This window comes from Equus asinus, chromosome 5 (genome assembly GCF_041296235.1).
Source record: "Equus asinus isolate D_3611 breed Donkey chromosome 5, EquAss-T2T_v2, whole genome shotgun sequence".
NCBI classification, from domain to species: domain Eukaryota; kingdom Metazoa; phylum Chordata; class Mammalia; order Perissodactyla; family Equidae; genus Equus; species Equus asinus.
Genome location: NC_091794.1, coordinates 102,164,022 through 102,185,027, shown reverse-complemented (window position 1 = coordinate 102,185,027; position 21,006 = coordinate 102,164,022). Strand labels below are relative to the sequence as shown.

At 59.6% G+C, this 21,006-nt stretch overlaps 1 protein-coding gene across 1 annotated transcript; it reads right to left on the bottom strand.

Moving 5' to 3' along the window:
- Window positions 1-254: 254 nt before the first annotated feature.
- On the bottom strand, window positions 255-18,546 carry FAM131C (family with sequence similarity 131 member C). Its single transcript, XM_044769327.2, has 7 exons — window positions 18,090-18,546; window positions 5,930-6,045; window positions 5,053-5,088; window positions 4,682-4,775; window positions 2,337-2,519; window positions 1,964-2,074; window positions 255-1,144 (listed from the first exon to the last, which is right to left on the bottom strand). The coding sequence occupies exons 1-7, from the start codon at window positions 18,109-18,111 to the stop codon at window positions 861-863; spliced, it is 846 nt and encodes a 281-aa protein (XP_044625262.2). The 5' UTR covers window positions 18,112-18,546; the 3' UTR covers window positions 255-860.
- Window positions 18,547-21,006: the final 2,460 nt, after the last annotated feature.

The following is a 21,006-nucleotide window of genomic DNA, read 5'->3' as shown; positions in this document are numbered from 1 at the left end:
ACCCGTTATTTCTGCCCCAGCTGCAGCCTCCTCCTTGGCTGCTCCAGGACTGACAAAGCAGGGTCTCCAGGTGTGGCTCTTGGGGAGTCCAGAGAGCCTTGGGCATCCTCCCTGGGGACTCCCCTGCTGGGTGGCAGCAGGTTTACCAGCTGTATGTGTGTTGGGGGGTAGGAGCCCTCCCCTAGGTCCCTCTAGACCCTGCCCCCCAGGGGCCCTGAGGATATGCCTTCCCCAGCAGAGACCAGGCCAAGTTCATCCAGGGTGAATCCACCACTTTAATGTCTTCAGAGAACCTTGAAGGAGGTGGGAGGAGGGTGCAAGGAGGCAGGGGCGCCAGGGTGCAGTGAGGGACGGACAGACACGCCAAGGAGACAGGTGTCCTCGTGACGACAGCTGAGGAGGCTACCCCACTGCTGATGGGGGCAGAAGCACAGACGGAGAGGAGGAGGGACTGAGCCCCGGGTCAAGGCTGGGTCCCCAGGCCCCGCTCCAAGTGGGTCTCCCCAGTCCTCCCGTGGTTGTCTGTCCGGGGCCTGGCTGTCAGCTCCCCTGGGCAGCTTGCCCCGGCGTCTGCTGAGAGTCCTTGCACTCCCTGATGGCAGAAACCCCGCAGGGAAGGTGCCCCCTGAGCCACGTAAAGAAGGGAGGAGGGGGGTTATGGCTCCCACGGCTGGGGGCCGGTCCATGGAGGCACAGAGTGGTCCACAGGGAGTGCTGGCCCCCAACCCCTGCTGCACCCGCCCCGTGCCTGCCCTGAGGGGTCGAGCTGCCCTGCCCAGACCCTGGCGTCCTGATAGGCCTGGGCCGCCCACCAGGCAGGGTCACGGTGGGAGCGGGCTCCAGGCAGCATGGCCCCCAGCTCAGTTATAGAACACTTCATCCTCCTCCTCCGAGAGCGAGCCGCTGTCCACCGAGGGGAGGGAGCCCTGCAGGTGGGCGCTGCCCTCAGGCCCTGGACCCCCCGGCAGCCGCCGTCGATGCTGCTGTTCCGGGCTGGGGGGCTGGGGGGCAGCAGCGGTGATGGGGGGCTCCTCGGGTGAGGGCCCGTCGTCGGGGGAGAGGCCAGGGGAGGAGAAGGCCAGAAGACTGTCATCCTGCGAGGCGCCACTCAAAAGACTGTCCTGAAGATAGATGCTCTCCAGGTCTGGAAAACCAACGTGGGGTGGGGTGAGGAATGCAGTCCCAGAGCCCACTCCCGCCCTGTCCTGCTGTGCGAGGGAGGGCAAGGGGCAGACCGGCCTCCAAACCCTGCTCTGTCACTGCCGAGCCCTGTGACCTTGGGCAAGTCACTGAACCTCTCTGAGCCCCAGTTTCTCCTTGGGGGTTACAGGAGTGGTGGCAGCAATGAGTGGAGCAGTTGCAAGCAGGCTCTGTGTGGAATCCTTCTGCTCTCTCAGACACGGACAGCCAGCGCTCTCCGGGGCCTTGTTCCCTTCCTTCCGCTCAGGTCAGAAGGACGATTACCTGAGATAACGGGTGTGCAGGTTGCACCCAGGACCCAGGCTCACTGAGGCCCTCAGCAGTACCCCGGGGTTCTAGAAAGGTGGTTGGTTGTGTTTGGTGTTGAGGTTCAGATCCTGGGTCTGATGCCTCTAGCTGCATAATCTGGGGCAAGTTTCTTGGTGCCTCAGTTTCCTTTATTTGTAAAATAGAAGATAATGACAGGGCCTGCCTCCTGGAGCTGTCATGAGGATTAAGTGAGCTAACACACGTAAAGCACTTTGCAGAGGAAGCACTTAATTCATGATGTCGTTATTACTATTATTATTATTCTCTCCTTTATGCTCATGGCACTCCATGGGTGATGGGCAACCAAGGACCAGCCGCTCCATTTCACAGATGAGAGAACTAAGGCTGAGGGATGGAGGGGCTTGTCTGAGGTCACAGAGCTTTTGGTGGCAGGGCTGGTGTCCAGCCCAGCTCTGCTCCACCCACCCCATCCTGGCACCCCCCCAGGCTGTACCCTGTAGCTGGATGACGTCCTGGGGGCTGTTCTCAGGGTGCAGCTCCTCGTCATCCAGCGAGGACCAGGCGCTCAGTGTGGCCTCCGTGATGGCAAACTGCTCTGCGACCCCTGTGGGGACAGTGGGACCCGGCTCGGTGGGGGCACAGCAGAGGGTGGGGGCGGACTCAGTGCCAGGACAGGCTGGTACCGGGACACCTGAGGGTTAGCTGCCCCTTGGAGCTGTTCCTCCAGCCCCAGTGATCAGAGCACCCCCGAATGCCCACATGCCATGTTTCTCCCTGCCCAGACACTGCCCATGTGGGGACCCTTGGTCCCCTAGGACCAGAGCCCCAGCCGGTCCCCAGCCCTGAGCTCCCCGTCTCCCGCTGACCTGCAGCAAAGCGGGCCTCGCGCAGCTCGTCCGGGAGGCAGCAGTACTGCTCGTCCTCGGCTGGGGACAGCTCCCAGCCGGACCGCTGGGCACTCCAGCCCTTCCACTCGATGAGGTGGGCCACGCGGCCACGCGCCATGGCCGTGGGCTTTGTGATGTGGTCCTTGATGCTCTGCACCACCCCTGGGGGCATTGAGGGCAGTTGGGTGACTGCCCTGACACAAAGCCCAGCTCAGGGCTCACCCCCAATACCGCAGGCACCCCAGTACCTCAGGCCCATCCAGCGGCCTGTACCCCACATCCATTCAACAGTCTGTACACAGCCCAGTGCCCAGTGTCCTCAACCCCATACCCACAATGCCCTGTACCTACCCACTTCCTCGTGCCCAGTCAATGCCTTGTGCCCACCCCCGCCCCATGCCCTCCTCAAGCCCTAGGATCCCACCTCGCTTAGAAGCTCCCCACTCACTTGCAGGCCCACCTCCCAGTGTTCTGCTCCCAGTCAATGTTCCAAAGCGCCCACTTGGCGCTTCTTCCCCAGACCTGCCACACCCCTCATTCCCTTTCTGACCAAGTTTAGACTGTTCTGCTCAAGGAGACCTGCTCAAGGATCTACTCCAAACATGCCCAATCTCTCCTTTTATGCATTAATTAACAACCTGTGAGAGAGCACTCCCTGTGCCTCAGCCAGTGCCAGCTCTGCTGAGTCTGAGACCTGAGTGCAGTGCCACAGGCAGGGAAGGCTTCCTGGAAGAGGTGGCCTGGAGTTGGGCTTTGAAGACAGGTTGGGCTGAACAGTTGGAGGCAAGACTGGAGGCTATTTCAGAGATGAGAAGAGGATGAGCGCATGGAAGGGTCTGGCACGATTCCAGGACTACTGAGGGTGAGACATGGGGCAAGACGAGGACTGGAGTGGCAGAAGAGGCTGGGGGGCCATCAGGGGCCAGACTGGGGGCTGAGAGCCAGGCTGAGGGCTCCGATGTCCTCTTTATAGCAACGGGGAGCCACAGCAGGGTAATGAGCAGAGGAGTGATGGGTTAGATCTGTTGTCTAGGAAGAGCATCCTAATTAGGGGATTAGGGGCCAAGGGTGGAGACAGGGTGGCATTAGGAGCCACTGAAGGGACCCAGCAAGAGACAGGACAAGGGCTGGGCAGGTGGGGGGAGGGCCTGGAGGGACTCTTAGGAGTAGACCCACTGGATATGGAAGTTGACAAAGAGAAGGTGTCAAGAATGGTTCAGCACCTCCTTTAACCAAGGCTGAGAACACAGATCTGGGAGTCACTGGCGTCCCCGAAGCCGTGATGTGAGATACAGCAATACTTAAGAAAGACGGGGCATCCACAAAAGAAACCAGAGACGTAACGCTCTAGGAAAATGAGGAAGGTGGAGGGGGGGGAGAAGCGCCCCCCAGGGTGGGGAGTGTTGGCAGAGGTTTTTCGAGGAGGAGGTCAAGTGGCTCGTGGAGGGATGGGGTTTGGGGTGGAAGAAACAGCACGGGTGGATGTGGGGAAGCCAGCAAGGGCCCTCTGGGGGAGTTGGGAGGGACTTAACGAAATTCCAGCCCGAGGGGCTGGACAAAGCTGGAGCAGAGGCTGGTGGTCGGCACCTGGGGCAGATGCTATGGTGGCCTGCCGAGACCCCTTTATTGGCCTGTGTGCCCCCCCCCGCCCCCACCATGCTCCCTCTCCAGAGACCTGTCCTTAGCTGATGGGAGCCGCTTCACCTAGCGATGAGGCAGCTAGCCCGGGAGGTGGGAGGGACCTCCCCAGGGACAGCCAACAACTGACCATGGGGGAATAATATAAAGTCGGCCACCTGTCCTCAAAGGGCCATAAATTCTGTGGTGTGTTCATGCTGCAGAGCTCCCCGTGGGATGAGGCTGAGAAAGACGAGGCTTCTCCTGCAGCCCTGTCTTCGCTGAGCTCCTTCCTGCTCTGGCCTGCTGCCCTCACTCCGACAGGTTGCCCTTGAGAATAATCTCTCAATAAATCACTCGCACAATTCCCATCTCGGGGGCTCTGCTTTAGGGAACCCGAGCCAAGGGGTGTGCCCAGCAGATTTTATCTGCTGCAGAGAGGCGGGAGACCCCACGAGGCAGACTTCTGAACAATCGGGGCCATCCCCTCCAAGCTTCTGGAGAACCCAACAGTTTAACCCACGGGGGCAGGAACCCTAAGTCGCTGCTCCCTGGAGAATCCAGCACAGAGCATGGCATTCAGGAAATGCTGAATCCGAACAGGGCTGCAATCCTTCTAGAAGCAATTCAGTTTAGCCCTTCCCACAGCCAGTGTCTGGGGTGGACTGTGCACACTCCAGGGGCAGGAGAGGGCAGCGGGAGCCTACCCACAAGGGACGAGGTGGCCAGGGCTGCCACGTTGTAATTGCTGGAGCAAGATCTGGAGTCGGACAGGTAGCCGTTGGTGGTCTGGAAGCACCTCTGCAGGAAGGAGAGGAGGGGTGAGCAGGGCGGGGCAGACCTGTCGGGTGACATCCCCCCCCTCGCCATTCTCCACCCTCCCCAGGTCCTCTGGGCAGTGGGGAGGGCCAGGGCGATCCTGCCAGCCTCCCACAGGATCATCCCCACTCCACAGTTTTTATCAGGCCCCCCTTCTCCAGGGCTGGCAGGACTGCATGCCCAGGCTGGGCTCAGCAGAGGGAGGGGCAGTAGTGTCAGCCGTGGCTGGCTAGAGTGGGGGATGGGCAACTGCACTGACCTGCCAAGGATCCCAACAGAAATCCATCTGTTTGTCCTAAAACAAGAGGAGAAAGAGGATCAGGCAGGGCCTGGCACACTGTCCTAGCAGATGGCACCAGTCCTGGAGCCCTGGGTGGTGGTGTGGGTCAGCTCTGATGCTCCCTGAGGTTGGGGTCTGCCTGCTTGGGTGGTGCCCTGGTGCCCCCTGGCACGTAGAGAAAGAAGTGGGGCAGGGGGGCAAAGGTGGCTCTGCCAGGAGAGGCAGTAGGTGCAGGAGACACATCAGACCTGGGTTCAACTTTTGACTTTACCATTTTTTCCTGGGTACCCTTAGAATAATGACAACATCTCAGAACATCAGTTTCTCCCTCTGTAAAATGGTGACAATGCCATTTACCTCATAGGTTGTGCTGAAGCATAAATGACATAACGTAGGTAAAGTGCCCAGCACAAGGCTTAGTGTGTGGGTATGCTCAGAAAATAAAAAGATAATTCTGTTAACTGGTAGGTTCAAGCCACAACCCCTGGGGCAAGGGTGGAAATTATGCACCAGGATTTGAGGCCCCTAGCAAGATCTTCCTAATCTATCTGGACCGAGAATTCCATTCCTTTTACCCTCCAGCAGGATGCAGGCTGCTAAGAAGTCCTGGGCTGATAAGATAACTTATTATCTACAAGGCTGAGTTAATTTGGGCAGGAAGATCTTTAGGGTGGGACTCTTTTCTAAACAAGTCTGGTCCACTCCCTGGATGCCCAGCCCAATTCAGACCTTCATCCAGGTGAATACCAAACCTTAAAGGCCCTGATCCCGCAGGAAGCAGCCAAGGGCTGCAGGACCAGCCCAGGAAGCAGGGCACAGTTGGGGCCAAAGGTGGGGGTGAGGCGTGACCAGCTACCTTGCCAGTGACGTGGTCTGGAGCAGTGGTGGGTGGGTGGCTGGAAGGCAAGTCTGGGTTCAGGGCGTCCGTGCCCTGGGGCATGGGGCAGTCCTTGTGGGCACTTGTGAACAGATCTGCAAGTGAGAAAGATAGGAGGGACTCAGAAAAGCCCAGCTCTCCTGCTTATGAAGCTTGATCAAGCCAGCCCTCTGAGGCAGGCATTGCCTTATCGTCACCCATTGTCAACCTGTAGGAAACAGACTCAAGCCCACAGCAGGTGAGAAGTCCGGCCAGACCTCCTCTTGCCTGGTGCCCTCGGTGGGACTTCCCTGCGCATCTACTTGTACTCCATTTTCGCTCATTCTAGGACCCACACTCCAGCATTCTTTTGACCTCATGGCATGGAGACCTCCAATCCATTTATCCTGCTACTTCCTACTAGCTCCTCTTGTCCTCACTTCCCTCCTGGCCCAGCTAAGACTGCCTGGCATGTCCAAGGAGCTCTCCTTTGCAGAGGTCCTTAACCCTCTTAGCCCTCTGTCTGCTCTGTGCCTGGACCCCAGGAGCTGCATGTTGCTGGAGAGCCTCATGTTCAATCCTGCCCGCCAGCCTCACAGCCTCACACTGCCCAGGGACCCTTTTGTTCCTCCAATTCCTGCTAAGTTTTCTTCCCGCTAGGTTGACGACCTCACCTGTCTTTCCTTCCCAGACCTGCGGCACTGGCACCCTGCCTCCCCGGGCCCTGCTGCTGGCTTCTCCTCACCCCTCACTGAGATCCAGAAGCCTTCGGAAGGCATCGTCCCATTCTTTCCACCTCGGATCATCGCCCTGTCTGCATTTTTGTCCACTTCATCTGCTTTCCCTCCTGTGACAAGGGAAGAACCATTCCTGCTCCGTCCAGGACCAGCCCCTCCTCCCAGGGCTCTGAGCTCTCCGGTGTCGTCCCTGTTTCCCTTCCCACCCAGTGGTCCCATCAGTGTGGCCGGCTGCCACGCCTCGTCCACTCAGGGCCTCTTGCCAGCATTCCCTCTCTCTCCTGCCTCACTGAGTGCCCTCTCCACTAGGTCAGCGCCTAGCCTCCAAGAAGCCCAAGAACCTGCCATCCTTCTCCCTGCTTCCCTCCAGCTCCTTCCCCATTCCTCTGCCCCCTTCATGGCCAGACTTAGAGTTGGGTCAACCTCTGCTTCCTCGTCTCCCCTTTCCTCCAGGCAGCCTTTCACGAGACAGCCCTGGCAAGAGGCTAGAAACCTCTGTGAGCCCAGCTGTGACTTCCCTAGCCTCACCTTCACTGGCCTCTCAGTGGTGCAGGGACTTCATCCCCCATCCCCCCAACATCCTCCTGGCTCCCCTCCCTCCTCACCGGCTGCTCTTCTCTGTCCTCCTTCCCTGCCCAAGCCCTAAGTGTGGCCCCCCCCCCCCCTCCATCCTGGGCCCCTTCTCACCTCCCTTCTCTCTCTCCTGGGAGATCTCATCCTTACGGTATGCATATGCGGCTGACACCCACATTTACACCTCCGGCCCTGCCTCTGCTGGAGCTCTGACTGCATTTCCAGCTCCCTGTGTGGATGCCCAACAGGCAGCTCAAGCAAACCTGGGGAACATGGAACTCGCAAACCCGGGTCCGTCTTCCTCCATTTCCTCAATTTTAGAAAATGATGCAGCTGTTCGCCCAGCTGTACCAACTTAAAAATCCAGGAGTTGCCTTGGAGTCCTGCCTTCCCCCCAGTGTCCCCCAAACCCATCTAGTCAACCAATAAGTCCTATTGGCCCTCTCTCCAACCTCCATTCCAGATTTATCCCTTTCTATCCCCACTGCTGGGCCCCTGATGGGAGCCACCACCCTCTGTCACTAGGATGGCAGGAGCCTCCCGCTTCCCTCCTGGCCCTGTGGTCACTCCCGGCCCCGCGGCACAGGGACATTACATTCCAGGTCACGCTGCATCTTTGCTTAAAACCTGCCGCTGGCTTCCTTCCATCGCACTTCAGGAGAGGAGCCAGCCCCTCGCCACAGCCTTCAGGGCCCTACACGCCAGCTGGCCCACCCCGCCTGAGTCCTCCACCCCCAGACCCCCCTCGCTGTCGCCCCCACTCTGGCATCCTTGCTGCTCCTCAAATGGCCAAGCTCGCTCTTTGTCCTTGCTGTCCCCTCTGCCTGGAATACTCTTTCCCCGGACCTTCCTGAACCTCATCATTCAGTTCTCAGCTCAAGGTCACGTCTTCAGAAAGGCCTTCCCTGGCCACCTGGTTCAATATGGCCTTTCCTGTCCCCATGCCGGCCACCAGTCACTCCCCATCACAGTCATGACTCTGATATGTTTGTTTATTTAAATGTCCATTCCTCCTCCCCACGATCCACGGAAGCACTGTGAGAACAGAGACACGGCAGCCCTGCTCGGTGCTCTGTCTCCAGAGTCTAGAACACTGCCTGGCACTTAGTAGGTGCTCTGTGGACACTCGTGGAAGGATATACCTTTATCACAGCATTTAACACAGCATGTCTCTCTGGTAAAACTATTTATGTGCGGGGGGCAGGGATCGGCTGTCCCTGACGCACCCTCAGTGCCCCACACACAGTGGGTTCGCAGGAGCTGCTGAGGGAACGGATGAATTGAACTGAGCAACTGGCACCACTGGCCTGAAGTCCTGGGCTGAACTGAAGAGGACTCCTCCATCCCCACGGATAACTGGGGACGCCCTTCTCATTCATTTGATTAATGCATTTATTTCCTCGTTAATGCATTCAAAAGTCTGAGCTGAGCACCTGCTGTGAGTCAGGCACGGCTCTGGGGACACAGCGGCGAACAAGACACGATGGTCTCTCCCTCATGGAGCTGACATTCTAGTGGGGGAGACACTCTGAACCAGAGACTCGCAAACGCGTAAGATCCGTTCGATGACCATAACAGCTACAAGGAAAAAAGGGCGAGAGCGGGCTTGCGGGGGACTGGAGAGGGCTTCTCAGAGCTGAGGCCCGAGTATCACGAAAAGCCCAGTTGTGTGGAGATCTAGGGATGATCATTCATTCATTCATTCATTCTTTCCTCCCCCCACACAGCAGCGCCGACGAGCAAGGAGCGCTCTTCTTTCGACACCCCCTTTCCTGGTGTGATGGCCCCAACTCCTCACAGTGACCTAGAGAGGAAGGGATCTCTGGCTCAGCTTTATAGATGAGGAAACTGAGGCACAGACGGGGAAGTCACCAGCCCAAGGCACACAGCCAGGAACCGGCAGTCAGGATCTGAGCCCTGTGGGTGTGAGACTTTTCCAAAGCGCAAAAGGAATCTGCGATGAGGTCTGGCGGGAGTCGGGGGCTGCACAGGAGAGCTGAGCGGGGAGCTAGCCCGGAGCGGGGCCGGGAGGAAGGCATTCGAGGTAGGGGCACAGCTTGCCCAAAGCTGTGGAGTCTGGAAGGGAGCCACGAGGAGCAGGGGTGTCTGGGCAGTGGCAGGGAGGGGGGCCCTCTGCAGGACACGGTCCCAGCCTGAGCTTGTCCTGCCCTGGGTGCTGGCTTCCACCCCCTTTCTGGCTTGGGCCAACTCGGGTGGAGCAGGATGAGCTGATGGCTTGGAAGCAGGAGGGGCTTCCTGGAGGAAGCTGAAGCCAAGGGGGTCTGAGGGCTGGAGGTGGGAGGCGGCAGGCAAGCCCAGAGGCTGGGCTGGGTGCTCATGGGCCATGGAGAATAGGCTGAGTGGAGGCCAGGAGACTTGCGGGGGTGTTCACAGGGAGGCGAAGGGCTGGGCACTGGCGCATAGTGTGGGTGCTCCACCCAGCCCCCCGACCCCTTGTGCTCCCTTTCTGTGGGGTTTGTGCACCCACAGCCCTCCCGCTGTGCTGGCATCCCAAGGCAGCACCTGTGGCTCTTTCTAGGCAGGCAGCCGTGGGGCAACGGGAACTGAAAGTGAGAATTGACGCCGGCCCCACCCAAGTGGCCCTTAGCCAATGACTAGCAGGTGCAGGACCCCAGCTCCTTGTTCGGCATCCGAAAACTGAGCTTAACTTTCATTCCAGAGTCCACTGTGGGATCAGGCTGAGGCCACCCCCTGTAGGACGACACCTTTCCTGGGCTCCGGCCCTCTGTCCTCCTCTCCCTATTCCTTCTCTGCTTTCCTCTGGAAGATTTCACTCACATCCCAGCTGTACCCAACTCCTCCCTTCAGCGTTTGCTCCTGAGGAGCTGCTCCAAAGACAACTGGGTGAGGCTCCGGGGCCAGATGGCCCGGTTCGAACCCCAGCTCTGCCCCTTACTGCCCGTGGACCTCAGCCTCTCCGAGCCTCCACTGTCCTCATCCATGGAATGGGCATTTGAGGGAGGCTGTTCTTCCTCAGGAAGTGACTGCTCGGATCCAGAACTGAGAACACAGAGGCACTGAGGCCCCATGTTTTGAAGAAAGCCACTGTCGGTGGGGGGAGCAGATGCTCTCCTCAAGGCGCTGAAGCAGCCTCTGCTGGCCCACCAGCAGCCACCCTTCTGACTCTGACTACTTATTTCTTCCCACAAGCGAAATGCGGGGCCTCCCAGCCCCAAGAGGCTGGAGGGTGGACCACATCTTGGGGAAAGGGAGATGGGCAGGGAATGGCAGAGGTCAAATCATATCAGATTTCACTCCAGCCACACTGATCACTCTCCCGGCCATTCCTCAGATAAGCCCAGGACACTCCTGCCTCAGGGCCTTTGCACTGGCCGTTCCTTTCCTCCATCTGGAACTCTCTCCTCCCACATGGCCACAGGTTCACTCCCTCACTCCATCAGGGTTCTGCTCAAATGCTATCACCTCAGCAAGGCCTCCCCCGACCATCTTATCTAATCTGACACTGACCCTTTCTAACCTCTTAGGCTGTTCTACTCTTCTTCATGGCACCCATCCCTCCCCAGCAGGTGTGTCCGTTTCCTTGTTCATTGTTTCTCAGGAGAACAGGAGCTCTGGGAGGGCGGAGGCCTCGTCTGTTTTAGCCCCAACACCTGCCCCAGAGCCTGGCCCACAGAAGGTGCTGGTCAAATGTTTCCTGTAAGAATGAAGGAATGAATTGGACGCCTGCCACGCAGCAGCCTCGACAGTGAGCCAGTGTTAGCCAGCTGGGCTCCAGATAAATACAAATGGCTTGGCCACTTTTTCTCAAGTTCCTCATGCCAGATGCCAGCAAGTCAGAGGAGAAAGGGACCCAGAGAGGGGAGGGAGGCCAGCAGAGTAAGGAGCAGTCTGCGGCCCTGGGGTGCAGCCCGTCGCAGCTGGAGGAGAGAGGGGAGTGTTGGACAGAATGCGAGATGAAAGTTTTCATCCAAACTGGGCTGGACTTAGTATCTGGAAGAGACTAGAGAGTTCTGGGATCTGCCCAAAGGCCGTTAGGGGTGAGCAGGTCAGGGAGGTTTGAGGGGGACGGTCTGAAGCAGGGATGGGAGAAAAGGAAGGCAGAGCCAGGACTGATGCCCCGACACCCTGAATTCAGAGCTCAGTGACCCAGGAGCTGAGAGCAGTGAGGGCAGCATGGGATGGTGTGGGCTGAGCCGTGTGCTCGCACACCGTGTGCTCAACTCATCCTGCTCTTTTCCTGAGTCCTGGCTCTGTGACCCTGAGCTAGTCCTGTCCCTCTCTGGGCTTCAGAGTCTCCATGTGTACAAAGGCCATGTTCCAGGCCCCTCAAAAGCGGCGTTCAAACTGGGAGTGCCTCCTTTAGTGGGTCATGCAAGCAACTTACTAGACCATATTTTTTAAAAATGAAATAGAATTGAATAGAAGAGAAAATATCAGAACCCAGTGCAGAGTCAGGTTAAGTATCATTTCCTGAGGCTTCTGTTTAAATTGCATAGACGCACACGTGTGCACACGGAAGAATTTTCTGTGTGTGTATACTGGGTCATGATGGCAAATATATTTATTCTTATGGTCAAAAAAGTTTGAAAGTCACCACTCTTAAGGTCCCAGCCTGAACCAGCCAGGGCCCACCAAGGTGCAGACAGGTGGCACTGGCTACAGGCTGCCCCTGCGGACTCTAAGGGCTGCTGGGATATTCCTAGGGCCCCTGGCCATCACCTGGGGCTGTTTCAAAACTTCCGCCGCAGACCAGGGAGTAGGGAGAATGGAGCACAGAGGGGGCCGGCAGGTGAGGTCAAGGCCCAGAGGAGACAGGACTTGAACAAGGTCACTCGTCGAGGCGGAGGTGGACCCGGGGGACTCCTGGCTCCCAGCCCCTCCCCAGCCTTCTCGCCCCCGACCTCAGCTGGGGTGCAGGCGCCTCTGCCAACGCGGCCTTCTCCCCCTGAGGACACTGGCCCCGTGATGTCACAGGCCGGTTGCCATGGAGACGTCAGGTAATGAACCAGCCCAGGGTGAAAATCACAGGCTGCTCTTCGCCCAGCTGGGACTGGAGGCCACGTCACCACTGGCAACTGGAAAAACACAGCGTTCGTGTCAGGTGGGGGCTGGGGGACAGCCTGAGGGGACCCCAAGCCGCTGCTCCTGTGGGCGCCTCCCTCTCCCAAGGGAGTTGGGGCGGGGAATGGTGGGGGGGGGGCGCCTCCTGCCTTTCTCAGTCCACACCCTACTCCCTTGACCTCAAGGTCTGAGGCCCCTCTCAGACCTGCTCCCTCCCCCACCTCCCCTGGCCACAGAAGTTACAGGCCTCTGGTTGCCATGGCAACCTGGAAGGGCCATCTTGATCCTTCCAGGAGAGGGGTCTCATCCAGATGTTTCCTCCATCCCTCTGCCTTCAACTGGAGCTTCTCCTCTGTTCACCAAGGACGCTTCCTGCCTTCCCATGCCAGCTCCTCATGCTGCTCTAGCGTCCAACCACACAGACAGTTCCTTCTGACGTCTAACCTAAACCCCTCTTGATGCAAAGCTCCCACACTGGTTTTCTCTGTTCCTTGGTGAGTCTGCAGCATAACCCCTCAGGCTCCTAGCCCCTTTAGCTGTTCTTTGGTGCTCCATGTCCCAGCACGTTAGTCATCATGGTTGCCATCTCCCCGAGTATCTCCCAGGGCTCCAGCCCCCAGGAGGGCAGGGTGGGGCCATGGTTAATCCTGCTCTTTCCAGCAGCCCAGAGAGGGTAAGCCTCCTCTGGAAACCACACAGTAACCGAGGAGCAGCCTGGGCTCAAAGCCCCTCGTGATGCCCCTCCCTGGACAGCCGCGTGCTTGCCATCTGAACCTCTCAGGACCCTGCAGCTGAGCGCATGAGGCGGTCCTCCAGCCAGCCACTCCCCAGGCGTGCACTGCCCAGCCTGATGCGCCAGCCTCTGGCCTCGGCTCTGAGGAGGACACAGTGGACAAGGCGTTCTTTCGCAGTCCCCGCCCTGGGTTTAAATCCTGGCTTCTTGCTGCCGGCTCCAGGGCTGTGGGCACGGCCCCGTGAGCCTCAGGGTGTGCTCCTCTGGAGAGGGGTGCCGTGAGGTCGGAGCACCTGGTGCAGCCATTCCTCCACGGACAACAGCGGCTCCCTTCCTCGCCCCTCCCGACCTCACACCCTCCCTCTGGACCATGGGCCAGATCTCAGTCAGCCCCTCGTCTGGTCCCGTCCCCAGGGCTGGAGCTTGCCCTGGGGGCTCTGCACAAGGAGGCCATCGAGGGTGAGTCCTCGTGAGTCCCTGCCACGGCAGCAGGCCGTCCCTCTGAGCTTGGCAGAAGCCTGGCCTCAAGGGAACACAGTGCCCTGCGCTCGCCAGGACATTTCTTTACAGGGCACCATCACCAGGGTCATGGTGGTGGCTTCATCAGCGAGTTGGTGCAGCTTAGAGCTGCCCCAGGGGATCCCTTTCCACCCAATCAAGGATGGAGGGGCAAAGCGGGCTCCTCTCCAGGACATTCCACATAGTGCAGTTTCTTTCCACTTCCTCTGCCATCTGGTGCCCAACCTCTTTGAACACACTGCTCTAGCCTCACCTCCTCCAGGCAGCCTGCCCAGATTGGCCTGGGCTGTATTAAGCTACTGCCTTATGAGCAGGCCTAACGGGCAAAGTCTACGCTGCAGTGACTTGCTGTTTATTGAGTGCCTACTATGTGTCAGAGACTATCCTAGGCCTCTTCATCCATTATCTCTCGCTTAACCTTCACAACAGCCCAACAATCCTGCAAAGTGGATACTATGATGCCCATTTTACAGATGGGGAAACTGAGGCTCAGAGAGGTGAAATGACTTCTGCAAGGTCACCAGCTAGCAAGTGGCAGAGATGGGGTTCAAACCTAGGCCAGTCTGGAACTCCAACGCTTATGCTCCAACTACTAACCAGTGCTGATCTCCAGAGAGAGTCCTCAGGCCATTTTTCCAGGGGTGTGTGTGTGTGTGTGTGTGTGTCCTGCCTCCCCCATTAGACTACTCCGAGGGCAAGCTATGTTCCCTCCTCCGACTATGAGCTCCGAACGGGCAAAGCCCCATTGACTCCTTCTTCGTCTCCCCACACTGCCTGGGAGGGACTCTGCTCTCCGGCTCTGCTGAGGTCAAGGGGATACAGCACTGGGGGGCAGTGGACAGGGGCTCATGGTTGATGGGCCCTGGGTACTGTGGTGACCATCAGCCCCCTTAGCGCTTGTACCTCCTCCCAGACATAATCAGATGTCTGACCTGTCCAGAGAGGGTCTCCAATTTCTGCTCTCACAATCGCCCAGTGCCCAGTGCCCCGAGAGCCCCGGGGTGGGGGTGGGGCAGGAGGCAGAGTGATTGGTCTGGAGGAGAGGGTGGGGGCAGGAGGGGCAGGCAGAGAGGGGCCAGGGCCAGGGGCACGGGGTGGGCACTCAGAGACCTTGGAGCTAGAGAGAAGGGAGGGCAGATAGGAACTCCCCCTTGCTCCATACAGATTGTCACCCACAGTGGCAGCAAAACCCAAACCATATACCAACCACCTGAGTTAGTACAGAGGTCGCTGGTTTTAAGCTTTGGCCACATGCTCAGTACGTGTGGAGGACACGAGACAGCAGAGGGCTCTGGGGTCACACAGATCTGGACCCAAAACCTGCCTCTCCATGTCCTCGCTGTGTGACCCCAGGGCAGCCTCTTCCTGTCTCTGAGCTCCCAGGGTTGACTGAAGACTAACTAGGTCAGGAGAGTAAATGGTCAGGCTGACTCAGGAGAAGCGTTGAATGAACGGTCACTTAAAAATAGATAATGAACACAAAACAGCTCCTGGAAACAGCGCTTGTTGCCTTAATCTGGCCCCCACCCCCTTCCCCATGTCCTCAGCACCTCAAGCGCCTGCTGCCCCTGCCGCCCGTCCTTTTCCGACGAAGCAGGCTGGCACCCAAACCTCTGTAGCTTCCCCTTTCCCAGCCGAGAGGGTCCCCATTAGCTGTCTGCACAGAAGGGTAAAGATAACAATTGAAAACGAAAGTCACGGCTGACACTTATGAGTGCTTACCACGTGCTAGGTACCGGTGTGAGGGCTTTACCCGGGGTAGGTCATCTAAGCCCCTCCCAGTAACCCCGGGACATGAATCCTGGGACGACTCCCACTTTAGAGACGAGGACACTGATACACGTACAAGGTCAAGTTACTTGCTGAGGTCACAGAGGCAGCGAATGGTGGACACAGGATGTGAACCGGGCTGGCCGGCTCCAGTCTGCACTCTTGACCTCTCCGGCCTGGCACAGAGAAGCCAAGTGCTGCCCGATGCCGGGGTGAGGTGGCCCTCCCAGGTGTGGCCTGCACCTGGGGTTTGGGGTTTGGCTGGGGGTGGCCCAGCTGTGTGCAGGCTCCAGGCTCGGCGTGGGCAGCAGCCTGAGGCTCCAATCGCCCAGTGCCCAGTGGCTGCAGGCTGCGTACCTGGCACAGGGCGCTGTGTGGACCAAGGGGGCTGTTATTAGCAGCTGGTGCAGGTGTGGAGGCCGGTGTGGGGCTCAGAAGCTCATGGAAGCCTGCAGCTGGAGAAGAGCAGCCCAGGAACTGGCGCCCGGGTTGAGGGCGGGCCATGCGGGGCAGAGGCCAAGGGCCTGGGCTCTGGAGTCCACGTGACTGACTTCCAGTCCTGTCTCTGCTATTTCTTAGCCATGTGGGCCTGGGCAAGTCACTCAACTCCCCTCTGCTCAGTTTCCCCATCTGTAAAATGGGGACTGTGACAGAATATACCCCAGATTAGCTAGTTGTGCCCAAAAGGTTCCAACCAGCACCTGGTGAGCCATAAGTACTCTGAGATGATTAGTGACAGTTAGAGGGGTGGATGGCCTCCACTCAGTGGTTCATGGGACGACGGTGTCCTCTGCTCATGCGGCCCTGTACCTTCACCTTTATCCCACCCGCCTGCATGCACATTGAGCTGCAGGTGACCCTACCACTCAGCAGGGGGACAAGGTTAGAACACACAACTAGATCTGCAGGTGACACTTGGGAGCCCAAGCCACAGAAGGAAGGGTGGAGAACTCCCGTCTCGGGCGGTGTGACCTCAGACAGGCATGGCAGAGGGTGCCAGCATGGGGGAGTGGGGGTCAGAGGACCCAGGCCCCAGCCCCAGTCCTGACGCCACCTCGCAGTGTGACCTTGGTGGGCGTCTCTTCCTCCCCGGCCTCTGTACTGTGCTCGGCAGGTCTGCGGCTCACAGGCAAGTTCACGTGGGGCTGGGACCCCAGTGCCTGGCACGGGATGACTAAGTGATGGGGAAGGGACACAGGCACCAAGGAAACACCAGCTCCCAGCTCCGCAACACCTGGAGCCTGCCTGGAGCCTTCGGGGTTTCTAGAGACACTGAGAGCCTGCCAGTCCTAAAGAAGCTGAAACGCTCTTCACTCGAGATTCCCTCCCCTCTGCCCAGGCTGTAGGTCTCCCGAGAGTGGGCACTGTGCTGGGCTCCTTGCCCCCGGATGCCCAGCGTGTACATGGTGCCTGCCACACAGTAGATGCCATGCTAATATCAGCTTATGAATAAGTGAAGCTCACACAGCCTAACCCACCCTGATCCCAGCCCTGACACTCTCCTGAGACACGGTGAGCCAGGTACCTGAATGTCCCACACGGACTGGTGAGCAGAGCCCCCTAGAGGCCAGGGGATGGGCGGAGGTGGGTGTGGGGTGGATGTGGGGTGTGTGTGGGGGGTATTGTGTTCCTTCCTCAACATCCCCCAGGACGAGGCCCCCTCCAGGGCCTGCCCAGCCCCTCCCCAAGGCCTGTGCATCCCTCTATACCTGAATAAGCTGTTGGGGGTGATAGGCGGGTTAGCAGCCCCCGGGGCCCTGTGGTTGGGTCAGTGGGTTTGGCATCAGCCACATGTCCCAGTCACCACCACGCCCCCAGCCCTGTCCCCCAGACCACTGTGGGGGAAGAGACCGGTGGGAGAATGGCCCAGCCAACCTCTTCTAAAATGCTGCTCAGCAGCCTGTTGGAAAGCTCGTGGTGAGGAGGATTCCAAAGACCGACCTGCCCATCCCCGAGGCTCTGTGTAAGACCCCCCTGCCACCCCCCAGGGCAGCTCACTCCAGCTCCCTGGGTACCACCCTGGGGACACTGGTGGGGCTTGGGCACAGGAGAAGAGCAGAGGGTGGCCAGGTCAAGGCAGCCTTTAAAGCTCAGAGACAGAGAGAAAGGCCCAGGGGTTACTGGGAACATCAGCTGTCTCTGTCCCTTCCTGTCCCCTGACCAAGGATGGGGATGGGGACGAGGATGAGGAGTTAGGGACAAGCATGGGGAAGGGGAACCTTCTCTATAACCTGTTCACCTCCGCTACCCCCTTCCTGCCAATGGGGTTCAGAGACTCTGAAGGCAGAGGCATGGGGTAAGGGGAGGGAATGAGCGGGGGGGAGAGGGGGACGGGGGGGGGGGGGCGGGCGCGATGTCTTGGGTGGGGTGTGTGAGAGGCAGAATCTGCTTCTCCTGATGCCCCGAAGTCCCTCCAGAGATGCCAAGGGCAACCAGAAACCTCCCTCCCTCCCAAGGCGCACGGCAGGGGGTGTGTGGCTGTTGAGAAGGAAGCGACCCTGCTTCATGCCACCAGCTGGGGTGTGGTTCCAAGCGGGGCTGGGGATGCAGTGACCTCCGCGCGCGCTCTCTCCGAGCTGCCCCCTTACCCTCCCGGCGCCCTGTCCCCTCGGGGCACCGTGTCCCCTGGGGCTCGGCGGGGGTGGGGTGGGGTGCGGCTTGGTCCTGGCAGGGCGGGTCGTTCCCCAACCCCCCTCGTTTCCTTGGAGCGGTCGAGGCGACGCGCGCGCGTCCTGGGCGCGGGGACCTGGGCCCCCGCCCCCCACATGGCCCGCGGCCCCCTCACCTCGCGACACGCAGGAGCCCATCACGGGGCCGCGGGGCCGGGCCGCTGCGCCTCGGGTGCGTCGAGCCGCCGGGCGCTCATGTCTCCGCGGGTCGGGGGCTCCGCGCGCTCGGGCGCAGCGGGCGGGCGATGGGCGAGCCGAGGGGCGGGCAAGGGGCTGCGGTTCCGCGCGCTCAGCCGCCGCCGCCGCCGCCGCCCGGTCGTCCCCGCCGCCGCCGCCGCCTCCCGCGCCGCGCCCGCTCCTGCTCCTGCTCCTGCCAGCCGCGGGCAGCTCGGCGGGCGGGCGGGCCGGCGGGCGGGGGGGCCCCGGGGACAGCGCGCCCCGGGGACAGCGCGCCCCGAGCCCCGAGCGCAGCGCGCAGAGGGCCTCCCCCCACCCCCCCGCCCCTGCGCGGCCGCCAGCCCCGCGCACCTGTTGCGCCAGCCCCGGCGGGGGGCTGGGGTGAGAGGGACTGGGGGCGACAGGGAAGGGCAGGGGCATGGGGAGGGCAATTTCTGGCCCTCAGGCCTCCCGCGCCACCTGGTGACAGAGGCTGAAGGTCAGGGAAGGGGGCGGTGGGGACAGGGAGATTCCGGCGTCTAGGCACAAAGTACACAGCATTAATTTAACCACCGCGACCGGACCCCTGGCTGAGCGCAGCAACAACAGCTCCATACGCCCATTTCGCAGAGGAAGAAACTGAAGCTCACAGAAGTCAGGTGCTTTGCCTGAGGTCCCTTAGCTGTGAGGTCCCTTAGCGACTTTGGACCATCAGCTCCTTATTTGGGGGACGCTGGCCCAGGGTGGAGGGACAGAGAGTGGGGACAGGGTATTAGTGGCCTCGCTGCTGGACGAGAGTCAAGCATCGCTCCACTGGGTCTCCGGCGGCACCTGCAGGAGGGGCGACGCCCTCTCTGCGTGTATCCAGGACAAAGTAAACTGAGGCCTCTCATCCCGGGTCTCCATCGCCTCTAATCACTCACCCTCAGGCACACACGCACCCCCTCACTCACACACCTGCAAACACTCTCACATGTGCACACACTCAGACATGCCAACTCTGCACACCCACACACTTGTACACACATACACTAGCAGACACCCACACACTAACAGCCATACATGCTCACATTTATGCACCCTCCCCCCTCCCAGCTCCTTAGCTCGTCAGTGTCTGAAGCCGTCACCTTCACATGCTTCGTGTCACTCCGTCCTTACACCCACCTGTGCACCAGGCAGGCCAGGTGTCATCGTGTCCCTTTTACAGGTGAAGAAGCCGGGTTCACTGGTCCCTTCAGAAACCTGGTGACGGCCGGCTGGGATTTGAAGGCTCAACAAGGTTTGAACCAAGGGCGTGGGATGGAGCTGGACGTTTCTAGCAGGGCAGGATTCGGGCCTGGTGGGACTGCCCCGGGGCGGGGGGTAAGGGCTGGGTGGTGGGTGCTGACCTTTTTCTCTTTCTCCACTCCTGGTGCCCTCTCTGGAGTAAAGTCTGGGTGGAGAGTGGCCCTGGCCACTGGTGTCAGCAGATCTGGTGTGAATGTGGGCTCAGCTCACATAAACTATGTGACCTTGGACAAGTTGATTTATCTCTCTGAGCTTTCGTTTTTTCGTCTGTTCACTGGAGGTAAAAATCTCACCTCATGGGATTGCTATAAGTGTTAATGAGATATATTCAAAATGACTGGCACATAGTAGGTACTTAACTTATGGTTAAAAAGGAATAATAGTGACAGTGAACACAGGTACGAATCATTCTTACCTCCCCACAGCTTCCCTATACCCACAGGAAGCTTAAAGAACCCCCGTTCAGTGGATGTGTATGAAGCACCTACTATGTGCCAGTGTGAACAAGACAGACGTGCCAGTCCTGGAGTCAGTGCTGTGTTTGGTCAGCGTGCTCAGACACCCCCATGCCCCGCCCCCATAGGACCTGGCCCCCTGCCCTCCCCACCCCCCCCCATCAGGCCTGGGGGAAGATAGCTCTGAAGGGACAGCCTGTGGTCACCATGGATGTCCTGGTGCCTTGCACAGTGCCAGCTGTGTGTGTGCCCTGTGGGCTGGCTCTGGGGCCCTGTCCTGTGTGGCCCGGGGTTGAGGAGGCAGAAGTGTCCTTTCTGTTTCTGTGGTGGAGTGACTGGATCTGGCTTGGAGGGAGGGCTCTGACTCACCGTGACACAGGAAGCTTGGTCACAGCTGCTGATGCTCCCAGCTTGCAGCCCGGCAGCTCTGGGGGCAGAGGGGACGGGGAGGGGGACCCCTGCAGAGAGGATGGGGCAGCTCACAGGGCAAAGGAGGCCTGAGGTGTCTACTATGTCCCCTTCAGCTTAAGACAGGGACAGGTGGGTGAGGCTGGACAGTGGCCCGACCCAAGACCCTTGCTCACCAACTCAGAGATATGGCCGGGGGAGGTGGGGTGGTTCCGGCTGTCCCAGCCTCCAGCATTCATGCTGGTCAGTTCCACCCTGACTCAATCCTCTTGTTGTACAGATTGGCGCTCAGAGAGGGGCAGGGGTTTGCCCAAGGTCACACAGCAAACTGATGGCAGAGTGGGCACGAGAACCCATGTCTCCTGCCTGTCATCCCAGCCCTGGCACTAACCTGAGACTGGACCATGCGAGGGTGGGCAGCTCCCCATTGCACGCCCACATTCACCTTCCCAGTCCTTGGAATTCTGCTGAAGCTGATGGTCCCCAGATTCCCAGACAGCTCCAAGATGTATGGCTGTCCTTCCCCAGGGGCAGGCTGTCCTTGCCCAGCTCAGCCCACAGCCCATCTGCCCTGTGACCCTCCATTCCCCTCCCCCCGGCACCCTCCTCCTCATCCATCCAGTGGGGAGAGGACAGAGGGGGTCCCCGCTGGGTGAGGGGACCAGGGGAGAGAGTGCCCAGGCTGTGCCCTTCACACCCCAAATCCCGTGCTCCTCTCCTGATTTTG